We start from the raw sequence: 16,168 nt of genomic DNA on the forward strand, positions 1-16,168 counted from the left end.
CCTCGGTAAGTTTTGTATGTAATTGATATATTTTACCTACATAAAAAAAAACAATCGATAATTTACGCCATCTAAGTAGGCGCCATAATGTCACAACTAGGACATCAGTTTAATACTCGTGTCTATTATTGCTGATACGTACATTTAACAACGGTCATGTCAATGAAAAGATAGTCACCGATTAGACTTAATCTCATGATAATTCCTGCGCATGATTCAAAATACGATGCTACTTAGTGATAAATAGAACGCGTAGTTCGAAACACCGATGAAATCGTTTAACCAATAATCAATGACGGACAATTAAAAATAAGAACAAAAATACCATGGCTGATCCCAGTGCCCAGGAATCTGAACCTTTAAACACTGGAAAGCAAGTAAAAACGCGCGATAGTGGTTACAAACGTATCCATAATTTCTTCAAAGTATTCAAACACATTACGGTTGAACCTACTGGTGCCATCTTTCTTTGCGCCTGTATCTTTGTGGCGACCAGCTCTCAAACACTTCAGTTGGAGAAAACCTGTCGAGTAAACCTAAAACTTGGAGATGAAATATGTACTTCACTCAGAAACCAAGACTCGGCTAACAACAGTATGTACGAGAAGCAAGTACAGCAATACGTAGCTCGGAGACTGGCATGGAAGAGTATTCTCCAGTCTGTGTTACCATGTATTACGCTTGTGTTCATCGGAGCTTGGAGTGACAAAACTGGAAAAAGAATCATTATAATAGCAATTCCTATGATTGGAGAAGTTTTACACTGCATAAGTAATATCGTAAACGTTTTCTTTTTCTACGAACTACCTGTGGAAGTCCAAATTTTTTCGGACGTTATTTTAGTAGGCTTGGCTGGAGGCTGGGCCACCTTATTTCTAGGCCTATTTAGTTACATAGGAGACATCACTACGGTAGAGAACAGAACTCATCGCTTGGGATTTGTGCAGTTTTTCACGTTTATCGGCATGCCCATAGGCCTGGGATTATCCGGAGTTGTATTGAAGAGATTCGGTTACTATGCAGTGTATATCATTGCATTGATTATGCATAGTTGCAATATGGTCTATGTTACTTTCAAACTCAAGGATCCAAAACGAACAGATGAACAAAAAAAGGTAAGTGAATAATGTACAAATACTGTATAATAATCTAAATTTACACGAAGATAAATATTTAAATTAAATTAAATAGCATTATAATTACTACTTCGGAATGTTATAAACAGTTGTTGTTGTCATAATTACCTGAATAAGAACTCGAGGAGACCACAATAAACTTAATTATTATGATTCAACAAATATGATGATAGGGAAAACATCAACTCCCTTTATAAGCTACCAGAAAACAAGGAGTATAGGTAAAAGTCTAAATGAAATAAAAAACATTGTCGATATTAGGAGAGATTTATCAAGTAATACATTGCGACAGCATTTCTCGAACGGCAATAAAATTTCTTAATTAAATAGATAGTGACATATCCTATTTCTAGCTGCAGCAACGTCGCACCAGCAATGCTGCGGCAGTATCACTGCTAAAGTTGCGATCTAATAGTGACCTTTATTTTGCATACCTAACATGCTTTTCCTCGCTTGTTGTTCAACAATGATAACTAATTACAATATAATGTACTTAATTCCATTACATGTGACGCCTCTGGCGTTGTTCGGAGTGTTGTGTAACATACCGCAAACCGACATATTTAGGGTACCTATTACCTATATTAGGTTGGTAGCTATATTACTTAATACCTATACCTAATATCTTTGCTGGTGCCATATTTTGATAGAATGACTCGTATTTATAAAACCCATGAACCGGTGAACTGACTTAAATCCAGAACCTACTCGGCTTTTGAATTTACGAGAATTCCTTTTTAACCGACTTCCATTTCATAGAAGGAGGAGGTTCTGTATTCGGTTGTGGCTATTTTTTTTTTCTATAATGTACGTTCACCGATTACTCCGACATCCGTAGTCCGATTTGAGTAATTAAGTAATTATTTAATTATATTAATTTTTTTGTTTGAAAGGAGCTACCTCCGAGTTGGTCCCATTTTAATTTGGTTCTGTTCTGATGATGGGATCCATGAGGAATTGAGGGAACTCCTCAATTTTTAAAGGCACATGCATGGTGATTTGGGTGTTTTCTTAAGCAACTCGAGCATTTTCTCCCGAAAACCACCACTTTGATGAAGTAGACCTGATGATGATGATTGTTTTGTTGATAATGATGATGATTTTTTAAATGTAGTATGTTCAGCGATTACTCCGGCACCTGTGATCCGATTTGAATAAATCTTTTTTTGTTTGGAAGGAGTTGCCTCCAAGGTATTTTCGTATTATTTTTGGTTCTGGTCTGATGATGGAATCCATGAGGAATTGAGGGAACTCCTCAGTTTTTAAAGGCACGTTTAAAGTGATTTCGGTGTTTTCTAAAGTAACTCGAGCATTTGCTTCCTAACACCGCCAATTTGATGTAGTGCAAGTGTAGCCTTACCACGAGTTTGACATTGACATATTCGCTAAATTAGCGACACTAACGTCTTCGTAACATACTTGTTATGCATCTCGCTCGCACTAATATGCCAGTATGAGCGAGATGCAAAGAAAGTAAGTTAAACACACGCTAGCGAATAAATCAATGTCAAACTCTTGGTAAGCTGGTAAGGCTACTGATCGGGGGTTAGCGTTAGGAGTTAAGGGGTCGGGGATTACATGGGGGGTAAGTACATGGATCAGGGGTTGATGCGCTGTGAGGTAGAGTGATCGGGGGGTTGAGGGATTGGGTCAGTGGCGGGGCGGAGGATGGATTTAGTGTAGTGACAGGAATTATAATTTCCCAGACGGACGGCTCGATTCGAGAAATGAATTAGACACTCACTAGATATGAAATAGTAAAGATATGTGTCATTCCACTGCAAAAGGTACCTTATTGTGGCTGGCGCCGCGATTCGGGAAATGAATTAGAGAGTCACTAGATATGAAATAGTGAAGATATGTGACGTTCCACGGAAAAAGGTACCTTATGGTGGCCGGCGCATACGTCGCATAGCGCCGCAATAATATTGGAGCGGCGTTAATAATAGCGCCAGTGCCATCCGCCATAAGGTACCTTTACCCCTGGGACGACACCATATCTTTACTATATCGTACCTAGTTAATTTCTAATTCATTTCCAGAATCGCGCCGCGACTCGAGAAAATTCCTGATTACATATTTATTAAAGTAGGTACACGAATTTAGTGTTAATCATGATGTTGTTCTTCATTCATGCGTCGCGCTCTTAACAATGCGTTAAAACTAAAAATGGAAAAATAAAAACTTTTTACAAAAAAAAGAAAACCGACTTCAAAAAGGTTGAAATAAAATATTATCCTTTTTAAGTCTATGCGTTACCAACTGATATGTTTGAAGTCGGTGCCAAGCCAAGTAGTAACAATACCCGTTAAAAATAATCATTAGCTTTATGACTATAAATCCCATTAGAACTGTACTAATAACTATTATAAATGTGTAAGTAATTCTGTATGCCACTTTGTCGCCTTTTCATGGCTAAACAACGGAACCGCTTTAGGTGAAATTTGGCAAGAAAGTAAATTCCTTGAATTGTTTTATATTTTGAAATGTAGTCCTCTGAATAAGGGACGGGAAATAACTTCAGTCCCAATCCCACGCTTGCGTGCCGACAAATATGATACGGACTGTGCCAAGAAGGTTTGATCGTGTGTTCTGAGGTGTCTTCTTAGGAACAGTCGACGTCAAAGATATGTTTACACTTTTGTACCTTACTCCTTTGTAATAAGACGAAAAGTGTAAACATACTTTTAACGTCGACTGTACCTACAGAAAGTACGTTCATTATCATCGTGAAGGCAATCCAACGTACATCCTTATCGAATTGCACCAAAATTATGGTATGCTTCAAAAGTTGGCTTGGCACCGACTTCAAACATATCAGTTGGTAACGCATAGACTTAAAAAGGATAATATTTTATTTCAACCTTTTTGAAGTCGGTTTTCTTTTTTTTGTAAAAAGTTTTTTATTGTTTTTATTTTGACTTTGACTTTGTCGTGCATGTTGAAACGGCTTCATTACATTGTGATCAGATGATTTTTTTACAAGTTCCTACTTTATTTATTGTACTTTCTAAATAATTTTGTTATTGAACAATGTGTGTTAATATTCGAATTATCTGGTTTAAAGATTAATAGATAGTACAGTCAACAGCAGAAGTTGCTAAGCGGGCTAGGTGTTCAAAATTACCTTGACACGCTCTTATTCTCTTAACAATAAAGTCGCGTCAAGATCATTTTGAACATCTCGCCCGCTTAGCAACTTCTGCTGCTGACTGTACCTACGTACTTACAATCTACACGAGTAGCATCAAAATGAATGAATAGAAATGATTACGGTTCCTATCTATAATGATGATTCTGATCTACCTCTAGATACGTTGATTAAATTGAGTGTTATATCTCTTATAATTATATACCTATTATTTACAATACAAATAAAGCGAACCGTCAGTAGTATGTAGGCAACGTATATTAGAACACTTATTAGTAGTAAAATTTTGCATTTAATGTCGCGATGGCCGAAACGACTGCTACTGAAATAGAACCTTTTAAAGCACAAGCTCGAGAAAAAAAATTAAACAATGGTTTCAAAAATACACTCAAAAACATAACAGTTGAACCAACTGGTACAATTTATATCACAGCTGCAGTGCTTGCGATGATCACCAACCAAACACTCCAGTTAGAAAAAGCTTGTCGTGTTAATCTAAATCTTGGAGATGAAATTTGCACTTCGCTCAGAAACCAAGACATGAACAGCAGCCGCGTGTATGAGAAACAAGTACAACAGTATGTGGCCCAGAGGCTGGCGTTGAAATACATTCTATACTCTTTACTACCGTGTACGATTCTTCTATTTGTTGGAGCATGGAGCGACAAAACGGGAAGAAGGGTCATTTTGATGAGAGTACCCATGTTTGCAGATATAATGGCAACCGTAAGCACCATACTGAATGTCGTATTCTTCTACGCGTTACCTGTAGAAGTTCAAATCTTTGCGGACTGTCTTATAATTGGTCTCGGTGGTGGCTGGGCTTCGTTCTTTCTCGGAATGTTCAGTTTCATCGGAGACATCACCTCAGAAGAAAACAGAACGCATCGCTTGGGTTTTGTGCAATATTCCGCATTCGTCGGAATACCCATAGGCTTGAGTCTGTCTGGGGTGATTTTAAAAAGATACGGTTATTATGCTGTATACTTCACTTCACTAACCATGCAGATTTTGAATACAATCTATTTTATTAACAAAATTAAAGATCCAGAACGAACGGAGCAACAGAAAAAGGTACATTAAGATGCTTATAACAGATACCAAAAAGTCGTTTTAGTAGATACGAACAGAGGTTACTTACTACTAAGCATTACTTTAATAAGATTTTTTTAAATGCCTATGATAATACCTTGCCAAGGTTTTTGCCAGATTATTTTAGAGACAGTATTCTTATTACACACCGGATGTGTATTATATGAGAATATTTAAATACTTACACATTATTCTAATATGTCACAGTAACAGAAAAAAGAATTTAATGAATACGTGTAATTGGAAACTACTCCCCATATCTTAAAAAAAATATTAATTGTTAAACAGAATCAGTACTTTTAGATTTCTTACCCTTTACTACTATTCCTGTTACCGGTACTCATTATAAATTATGTAGGTACAGCAACTTTTACCTTATCACAGACCAAAAGCTGCATCTATTCATTATCAAAACTAAAACTTAAAACTTTTACAGCACGATGGACGAGGTTTCTTCTACTTCCTTCGCCTCTTCTTCGACTTCACGAACATCAAGGAGACGATGCGCGTCGTGTTCAAGAACGGACCGAACAATCGACGCATGCGCATCTGCATCCTGCTGGGCACTGTGAGCATCCTGTTTGGACCTATGTATGGTGAGTCTAGGATAGTTTGATTATCAATACTTTGTCCTTAATCTGTTAAATTGCTCAATGACCAAGCAAGCCCGAAGCGTCTCCGTTCCGGCTCTGATAACAATTCTTTCGTTGGTGGGCCTGCCACCTGATCATTTTAAGTATTAAGTGCTGCTTCCTACATTTCACGCACACTTTATAGCGCATTTTGTAGGGTTTTCCATTGGTAGAGTCAGGGTAGACCATCTATTAATAGTGGAATATTTTAAATGGAAAAGTTAAAAATGACATTAAACTTCGTGCCTATAAACAGGGGTGCTGGTGCTGCCCTACAGTTCATTTACGCTCCATATATGTCTTGTGTCTTTCCTGTTGACATCTCAAAGTTAAACGAATGTACTTTCTTTAACTACACCCATGTACGCGAGATTCCTTTTTTCATTGGCCCATTCTAGTGACCGTGGATACAAATATGCTAAACCAATACACATTTAAAAACATGTTGTTTTCGTTGTACTATTTTATTTTAAACGGCCCTTATGTTAATTCCAGGTGAAATAGCCGTAATGTACATGTCAACGAGGTACCGGTTCGGTTGGGATGAGCTGCAGTTCAGCATCTATCAGACGTACAACTTTGTCACTCACACCATTGGTGAGTACTCACTGTTGCATACACAGCTTCGTCCTATACAGGTGGCTAAAAATAACTTCATTCCCCTTGCCAAAGAGGTTTGGGATTATACTGATCAACTTTTACTATGGAACCAACACAGAAGTCGCGAAAAAAAAATTTCGCTGTTTTTATATATTTTGGTTGGTTCATTTTCTATGGGTGGGTAAATTCTTAACCTCGCTGTCAACGGGAATGCAGTTATTTTTTAGCCGCCGCCGTGTATATAGGTAATGTACATGCTAAAAAGTAGGTACATAAAATAAAAACCGGCCAAGTGCGAGTCGGACTCGCATTCCAAGGGTTCCGTACATTACTCAATTTTTAACAATGTATTTTTTATATGTGAAACACGAGTGAATTTGCCTTTAAAAACCCGTAGGGGTCGGATCAAAAACTAAGTAATTAGTCCGACTCACGCTTGACTGCATATTTCTAATAGGTTTTTCTGTCATCTATGGGTAAACGACCTATTTTATGTCTTTTTTTTAATTTTAGACCCTGTAATTTCGGAGATAAAGGGGGGGGAATGGTCATTTTTTGCCTATTTTCTTGAATTACTTCTAAACTGTTTATTTAAAAATTATAAAAAAATATATATTTGATATTCTTATAATGAGCTCTTTCATTTGATATGTAACACGATATAGTTTAAAAAACTTTATTTTTTAATTTTCACATTTACCCCCCAAAAGTGGCCCCTATATTTAAAATTCACTTGTTTACGTTACATGTCCGTCTTCGGGTCACAATCTTACATATGTGTACCAAATTTCAACTTAATTGGTCTATTAGTTTCGGAGAAAATAGGCTGTGACAGACGGACAGACAGACAGACAGACAGACAGACAGACGCACGAGTGATCCTATAAGGGTTCCGTTTTTTTCCTTTTGAGGTACGGAACCCTAAAAAGGCATAATTTATTTTAGAAGAAGCATAATAATTAAACAGGTATGAAGTCCAAACTCCTTTAGCCGATAATTTTCCTAGTCATCAAACATTGCAAAATGATAATCTACTACGAATAATAATCATTCACACGTTTTAATAGATATCACGTTATCAGTACTCAATAGGTAACGCCTTTTAATTTCTATTTTGTAATGATTTTGCTTTGCAATTTTCCATTAATTACAAACTTTTATTAAGTTTCATCTGTCCCGTTGTCTGTGCGTCTGTTCTGTAGTCAAATCTAGCACGTTAAAGAACGTCTGTCTGAGCGTCCCAGATAAAGACCTGTCCACCCTCGTAATACCCAACTGGCGCGATGTGGCGCAGAATAGGGCAGAGTGGCGCTCCCTTGTGTCAGAAGCCAAGATCCTTTTTGGGTCCCTTTGCCAGTAAAGTAAATAAGTATGTAAGTCGGGTGACAATGTAATATTATGATACCATCAACCTAATCTGATGATGGAGACAGGAAGTGGGTATAGGAACTCTGTGAAAAAACAACGCAACCGGGATTTTTAGAATTGTGTCGATAAAGAAAAGTATGTTGCCTGTGTAAAGAAAAGTGATAAAAGCGTATGCCAAAATATAAAATTTTGACAATTTTTCTGGCCGAAGGGTGTGTGTTTCGGTGGTTCCGTGGGAATCTGCCAAATCCTACACAGAAACATGCGACACAACTGAAAACCGCCGCTGCCGTGTCACCAAAATATTTTTTAGCTTGTAAGATTTTTACTATTGTATACGTATGTTCGTTTGTAAGGTATGTATCTATGGGCCTTAGTTGCCTGATAATAAATGATATTTAATTTATTTAAAAACATAACATAGTGACTTATGCTCGTCATTACCAAACTAAAATGGAATTGGGCAGGACATGTTGCTAGGCAGAGTGATGGCAGGTGGACTAAAATGTTAACAGAATGGTGGCCGCTTTCAAATGAAAGAAGCGCCTGGCGTCCGTTGGCTCGTTGGGTGGACGACATCCGGAAAATTGCGTGTCACTTCTGGATGAGATTAGCTCAGGACCGGGACAAGTGGCGTACTAGAAGAGAGGCCTATGCTCAGCAGTGGGCGATAAAGGGCTGATATGATGATGATTAGTGACTTATGCTAGTATTAGGGTGGGGGTTTAATAAACATGTGTCAGCAATCCAACAATTATTTATTCCAGGTACGGTGTTTTCTCTCATCGTATTCAGCAAGATATTGAAATGGCATGATTCTATGCTGGGCATAATTTCCACGACCAGCAAGGTCTTTGGCTCCTTTATCTACTGTTTTGCGGCCACGGCGACGATATTCTACATCGGTTCGTAAATTATTCTTCATTATATCATATTTTAATTCATAAGGCCTCTGTGATATGACGCAAAACAGCCGTAACAGGAATGGAAAGGAAAACTTAGGGCTCATTTAGACGATGCGAGAACTCGCATGCGAATTTCATTACATTGCGGTTTTTGATCGGTGTTGAATTGGACGTAACCAACAGTCCGCAATGTAACTAAAATCGTATGCGAGTTCGCGTGCCGTCTTAATCAGCCCTTATACCGGGTGTGGCCTGTAACACGAGCAAAAAGTTAAAACATAGATTGTACTCCTCAAACGGTGACACTTTTGTTTAACAAGTTTTAAAAATTATGAAGTATTTTGATTCCCTATTTATCATATAAAATAAATATTATCTTCGATGGACGCCGTTGCCACGCCATTATCATTGTGATTGACGTTGCTTGTCACGCCTTAAACACAACAAAATTTGCAATACATTGCGTCTTAGAATAAACTTTAAAGTTTATTAAAAATCAAACCACAAGTTATTTTTAAAAGTAGCTGAACAAATGTTGGTCAGTATGAGGAGTACAGCCTACAGTTTAATTTTTTGCTCATACTACAGGCCACACCCGGTATATGTAAGTTTAAGCGTGGTAGAGCAGGCTCTTCAAAGTGTTTGTCAAATGGAACGATTGATAATTATTTATTATGGTGTTCTGTGATGTTCTGGTGATTAAACACTTGAGAAACCCACTGAACTCTTTAATTTCTTAGTAGGAATGTATCTAAACTACGATTACTTACTGTACGCGGAAACGCATGAACAAGAAAATTATACAAATACGTTTAATCTCCATACTTATGATTGTTGTTCCTAGATGTCTATATTTAATTTGTTTGCATTTTAGTTTTGCAAGTATGAAAAGGCAGTGTTATATAGAAATGAAATTGAAGAAGTATTGCTAGACATTTTTTTTACCAGTGGCTGATCGTTTATAAATATTATAGAACATTTTTACACAAATTGACTAAGCCCCACGGTAAGCTCAAGAAGGCTTGTGTTGTGGGTACTCAGACAACGATATATATAATATATAAATACTTAAATACATAGAAAACAACCATGACTCAGGAACAAATATCTGTATCATAATACAAATAAATGCCCTTACCAGGATTCGAACCCGGGACCATCGGCTTCATAGGCAGGGTCACTACCCACTAGGCCAGACCGGTCGTCGTTTATATAACTCGACTCCCACCAGCTTGCCTATTTTTATTACATCTCAACAAGAATAAGGCCAAATTATCTTCGATTTCCTTTCGTTTATTTTTGATGCGCCACCACTGATATTTACATAAGAATTAGGTACTTATTCAATTCAGTTGTGTGCTTCCACTATCTCACCAACCACAGATCCATCTGTATTTACTTTTTTCCACGTGCCAAGTCACATTATATTTATTTATAATTATTTTATGTAATGTGGTGTAATGTCTCCTTACCTACTTATACCTTTATTTTCGTGGAGGAGTGTGAATGTGAACGCATACATACGAGTAGAAATGACCCACCGCACTTCACTCTTCGGATAACAGTAAATGGCCAAATATCCAAAAAAAAGGTCCCGTTTTCTACCAAGTATTAATTTCATTGATTAAAATTATTAGACTTTTAATAATTAAAATCGCCATTAAAAAATGAAGATAGATTACTATTAATTCAGTCAGGATTTTTATCATAGGGAGACAAAATTTAGAACAAAATTAGACAAAAAGAAGTTATGTGAAGTTAGCAGAGAAGATTTCGAAGATGCCGTCTAGTCATAAAAAGGTGTCTAATTTTTAATAAAAAATATCTTATTTCACAGCTCCTTTGGTGGAAATATTGAATGGAACGTCTCTTCTAGCGACGAGATCCATCATGTCAAAACTAGTGGCTCCTGACGAATTGGGTGAGTAATCACTAAAACCAGGCCAGTGCGAGTCGGACTCGCGCACGTAGGGTTCCGTACCATAATGCAAAAAAAGGCAAAAAAAACGGTCACCCATCCAAGTACTGACCCCGCCCGACGTTGCTTAACTTCGGTCAAAAATCACGTTTGTTGTATGGGAGCCCCACTTAAAACTTTATTTTATTCTGTTTTTAGTATTTGTTGTTATAGCGGCAACAGAAATACATCATATGTGAAAATTTCAACTGTCTAGCTATCACGGTTCGTGAGATACAGCCTGGTGACAGACGAACGGACGGACGGACGGACGGACGGGCGGACAGCAGAGTCTTAGTAATAGGGTCCCGTTTTACCCTTTGGGTACGGAACCCTCAAAATTAGTAGCATGGGTTTCTTAGCTTTTAATTTTGTTTTTACCTATCCTGTCCGTGGTTTTATTAGCTTATAATTTGGCACGGATGAAGCTTAATGTACAAACAATGTAAAGTGGAAATACTCACAAGTATCAAGATCATTTAATCCATTGTCAACGGTGTTGTCACATACTAATTTATAATAACTACTTTTTATCGAGCGGTGCAGACATTTCTTGGTCTTGCTCTAATCGCGTTGCTAATAACCTGTCAATCTGTCGAAATTATTCCACTTCTAGACATTTTATAACGAATATTTTTACTTATTCTGAAGTGTAGATCTCAACTACATAAACTACAATACTTAGTAAGGAAAGAGATCCGACGCCACACTAATAAGCTGCGAGACGTCATTATTAAGTTCAAACTGTAATTGTGTTTCACTCGGTAGCAAAGTTTGTTAATCCTCGATTTCTCGTGCCTTGAACGCTTGAACCTCACAACGCTCAAGATTCCCCCTTTCGATTGCTTGGGTATCAACAGGCACGAGGAGTTAAGGATGACTCACGCTAGAACGGCCCGGGCCAGGGCCAACAACGTTGCCGTTATAAAACAAATGACTATTAAGGTTTTCTTTGGATAGGGTAAGACCACCAGTGAATGAACACTTAAGCAATTATCCAAGTTTGAAAAATCATTGCTCAGCATTCATTAATAATTGGAATAATTAATTGCAATCTAATCAGTCCTCATTTAATAAATAAGAAAGTAATTTCTGCGATTTTTAATTACTTTCATAGTTTTTGAGTTATACCAGAATTTACCAAAAACTATCCAAAAACCTAATGAATGAACATAAAAACTAGTGAACGAACACCGAAAAACCCAGTGAATGAACATTATTTAACTCTTTTTAACTAGCATAATAAAATCATTTTTATCACAAACACCGTTTCAGGCTCTATTTTAATAGGTAAAGCGATAGCTTTTATATCTTTTTATCCTTCCATATTGACTTCGAATCGATTAGAATGTAATAAAATGATGGTTATTCACCAATAACATAGAAACCCGTTACATATTAAAAGGAAAAAATAAAATCAACCATTAAAACAAGAACCAACGTGCATATTTTGATAAAAAGGAGTCATGCTCACCAAATAATGCTTAAAATAATAAACTTGTCACTGCATTGTTCGTGGTTACACTGTTCATACATAGAATTAGTAGAAATCCAATAAATGAACAAGCCAAATTTTGTATTGTTCATACATAGGCATGACAAATGTAGTTTTTTATTTTATTTTTTTATTTATCGCAAAAAAAATTTACATGATATTGACATATTTATATTCCGCCAAACTGAGGACAGTTTGTTGGCGGATAAAGCGCTCTCAATCCGTTTGTGTTCTACCCACTTAACTTACATACCTAATACATTACTTAACTAGAGTTATGCCATACAAACAATATACTATTATTACTCACTACTATTATCATCCAATATCATATCATACAATATCACCACAGTAGCACAAAGAGCCATGGAGCGCACCATGCTCGGCATTAAACTGCAAGACCGAGTGAGGAATGTCGAAATCCGACGCCGCACCAAGGTGCGAGACGTGGGTGACGTCATCTCCAAGCTTAAATGGAGTTGGGCGGGACATGTTGCTAGGCAGAATGATGGCAGGTGGACCAAAAGGTTGACGGATTGGTGGCCGCTTTCGGATGAAAGAAGCGCCTGGCGTCCGTTAGCTCGTTGGGTGGATGACATTCGGAAAATTGCGGGGCACTTTTGGGTGAGACTAGCCCAGGACCGGGATAAGTGGCGTACACGAAGAGAGGCCTATGCTTAGCAGTGGGCGACTGAAGGCTAGAATGATGACTATTATCATACAAATCTAAAAGTTTTGCTTGCAGCCTTTTCTTAAATATTTGCTTACTGCTACACTTATCTACTGTTGGACTTAATTGGTTAAGTATTTTAGGAATCATATGTTTGCGCGTTCTTTGGCCATAGTAGTTATTCGCTTTATGTTCTACGTATGTTTGTTGCGTGTTTGCTCTGAGATTACGTAACGGTAGTCTACGCGTTTTGAATTTGTCTTGACCATAATCATCCATACAAACTAAATGCCTAACCTTCTCATGCACTGGTAAGATTTTTAGTATCTTATACAATCGTTTGTAATTATTATTGCATTCGTTTTTAGTTTTTTTATCTACTAGTACACTTTTTACTATTCTTATCTGGAGATTACAAATTTTATCAAGGTAACTCTTAAACGTACGTCCATATGCAATTAACCCATAACTAATTACCGACTCGGCTAGCGAGTTATACAGGATGTGCATTAATTTTCTACTTACTACGTTTTTTAAGCTAATTAATTTTGCCAGAATTGAGCGGAGTTTATTACATAATATTTCTATATGGATACCCCAATTAAATTTAGTGTCTATAGTTAAGCCTAAATATTTATATCTATCTACGACTTGTATACTACTACAGTTACAGTCTTCCTGGTTTTTATTATTATGTAGACAGTCATATGTATGCCCCAATATAAAAACATTTTCACATGGTTCCTGTAGGTATGGTGACTTAATTATCATACATTTGGTCTTTTCTATATTAAGGATTATACCCTCGTCGTGCGACCATTTTATTATGCTTGTAAAATCTGTCTGTATGTTTTTAACCACAGTTTTAATATCCCTATCAGCATACAATAGACATGTATCATCGGCATACATATAAGTTGAGCAGGACTAGTAAATGGACTATAGAAATTTCGTTTGTTCCAATACTGGCTAAATGAATCAGAATCGTTTTCTATGCAGAATCACAAAAACAAGCTCAATGCGATTGCGTTTACATATACATTTGGGAAAAAAATTAAATCAAAGCGACACCAATAAATGAACACACTGTTCATTTACTAGTTTCAGAACATTTGATGAGCCAGTAATGGAACTATAAAAAATAAAGACTTAATCGCATAATACGCCGACAAAGTGTTCATAAATAGAAGTTTTAACTCTTAATCTAACCAAATAACTAAACTCTGTACTGGTAAAGATTAAATAAGCACTTCATATGTTGCTCCAAACGTACACTGTTCTTATCTGGGATCTAATATTTCCATACAAAACTTCAAATCCAGAAACACGTAAACTTCAAACGCCAGTCACATCCTAACTGGTCGAAAATAAATTTATTACGGGTTGTCATTGCATAGGAAATAGAGTTGTTAATAAGAAAAAAAAATAAGGCAAGTGGAAGAAATTGCTATATTTCTTATTTTAGACAAAAAACGTGATTTTGTTCATTCACTGGGGGGTGTTCATTCACTGGAGGGTTTACCCTATAAAGGTGTACGATAAATCAGCCAGGTTTTTGAACAGCCGATCTTTTTCTGCAGGTAAAGTGAACTCCATATTTGGGCTGACAGAGAACCTGATGCCTTTGATCTATGTGCCACTATACACCACCGTGTATACCCGCACCATGGAGGTACTGCCAGGCGCTGTGTTCCTCATGGGTGCTTGCATGTCCATACCGGCGATCGCTGTCTTCTCGTAAGTATCGTTCCAAAAATATATTTACACGACCTTATTGACCTATTAGAGGCGTGAAAATATATTTTTGGAATGCTGGCTTGTAAAGATGTTTATGAACTCGACTGTACCCAGTGGCGGATTTGCCCTAAGGCCCAGTGGGTCCGAACCTAGGGCGTCAAAAAATTAGGGGCGGCAAATTGTGACAAAAAATTCGCTGACGATAACAAGAAACAACTTAAAATGTAGTCAATATGATGGGTGCTGCAAAAGGGGCGCCTATAGGGCCTGGGGCCTAGGGCGGCAACATAGAAGTACAATAATATAGAGATGACACGGGGGAGGGGTCAAACGACCGAACGAGATGAACTTATGAAACTTTCAGTAGGAGTAGCAGAGAAAGCCGTATTATTGCTTGTCTTTGTCACAGTCTCACTCTTTGTTCCCCACCATAAATTTAGTATGGTTTATGGTGGGCAACAAATAACCCGACCGAATTACGTAGATTGTTTTTGATATGTTGTCAGGAATGTTGAAAACGTGTTTTTAATATTGTCGCATTGCGTATGTTTTGTCCCTCACGGAGGCACGCGTATACCACTTCTATAGGATGCTACCTTCTATATGGGCGGCAATGACTGCAAATCCGCCTGACTGACTGACTGACTGATACCTATATATTTCAAAAAAATATATTCATTTTTTTCAGCTGGCTATTATATGAACACAGAAAAGGAGTGCGTCGGATAAAGAAAGAAGAAAATGGGGTTACGGAGCCTCTTAATGGTACCGTAGAAATCCCTTTAAATAAAGTTAATAATGGAGCTAGTTAGCTAAGTGCCATAGGTATAGAATAATATTTTTGGATTGATATTTGAATGAAAGTACATAAGTTTTAATACGAATAAATATTTATGAAAATAAAAAGTTGTTTATGAGTTGGCTATTGTGCGCGATGAAAAACCTGCCCTGATATGTAACCAGTGGAAACACCTAACAACAAGACAATAATAGGTTTTATGTAAATAAACTAATAAGTTCAGATGTAACAATTATATTTATTATAATTATATTATTTATTTATTTATTCTTTTTATAATTATAATTTTTGATTGAAGTGAATAAATGAAATGAAATTTACGTTAATTTAAACGAAAGTAGGGGCAAGATTCACTACGAGGTGATTTAGTTGGTTATAGCCACTTGTTGCGAATTACCTATTTGCACATGTATAGTAAAACGTTTTACAGTAGGTACATAATACCGGGTGTGGCCTGTAACATGAGCAAATAATTAAAACATAGATTGTACTCCTCAAACGGTGACACTTTTGTTCAACAACTTTTAAAAATTATGAAGTAACTATTTAGACTCCCTATTTTTCATACAAAATAAATATTATATTCAATGGATGCCATCGCCACGCCATATGATTGTGATTGACGT

At 36.9% G+C, this 16,168-nt stretch overlaps 1 protein-coding gene across 2 annotated transcripts; it reads left to right on the forward strand.

Annotated features, from left to right (window-relative positions):
• The first annotated feature begins 107 nt into the window (after window positions 1-107).
• Window positions 108-15,649, forward strand: LOC134665710 (lysosomal proton-coupled steroid conjugate and bile acid symporter SLC46A3-like). Of its 2 annotated transcripts, none has more exons than XM_063522673.1 (7): window positions 108-1,115; window positions 5,816-5,975; window positions 6,507-6,608; window positions 8,747-8,884; window positions 10,722-10,805; window positions 14,587-14,743; window positions 15,432-15,649. In XM_063522673.1, exons 1-7 carry the CDS (start codon window positions 327-329, stop codon window positions 15,553-15,555), a joined length of 1,554 nt encoding a protein of 517 aa, XP_063378743.1. In that variant the 5' UTR covers window positions 108-326; the 3' UTR covers window positions 15,556-15,649. The 2 variants fall into 2 exon arrangements, with proteins under 2 accessions (XP_063378743.1, XP_063378744.1); XM_063522674.1 differs by lacking the exon at window positions 108-1,115 and adding an exon at window positions 4,345-5,361.
• Window positions 15,650-16,168: the final 519 nt, after the last annotated feature.

The sequence above is a fragment of the Cydia fagiglandana genome, chromosome 7 (assembly GCF_963556715.1).
Source record: "Cydia fagiglandana chromosome 7, ilCydFagi1.1, whole genome shotgun sequence".
Lineage (NCBI taxonomy): Eukaryota > Metazoa > Arthropoda > Insecta > Lepidoptera > Tortricidae > Cydia > Cydia fagiglandana.

Excerpts from the sequence above, each read along its gene's own strand:
- LOC134665710 (XM_063522673.1), top strand. The coding sequence starts at position 327 with ATGGCTGATCCCAGTGCCCAGGAATCTGAACCTTTAAACACTGGAAAG. Across the intron at positions 8,885-10,721 it reads GGCGACGATATTCTACATCG|CTCCTTTGGTGGAAATATTG; the intron begins GTTCGTAAATTA and ends CTTATTTCACAG. Across the intron at positions 14,744-15,431 it reads CCGGCGATCGCTGTCTTCTC|CTGGCTATTATATGAACACA; the intron begins GTAAGTATCGTT and ends CATTTTTTTCAG.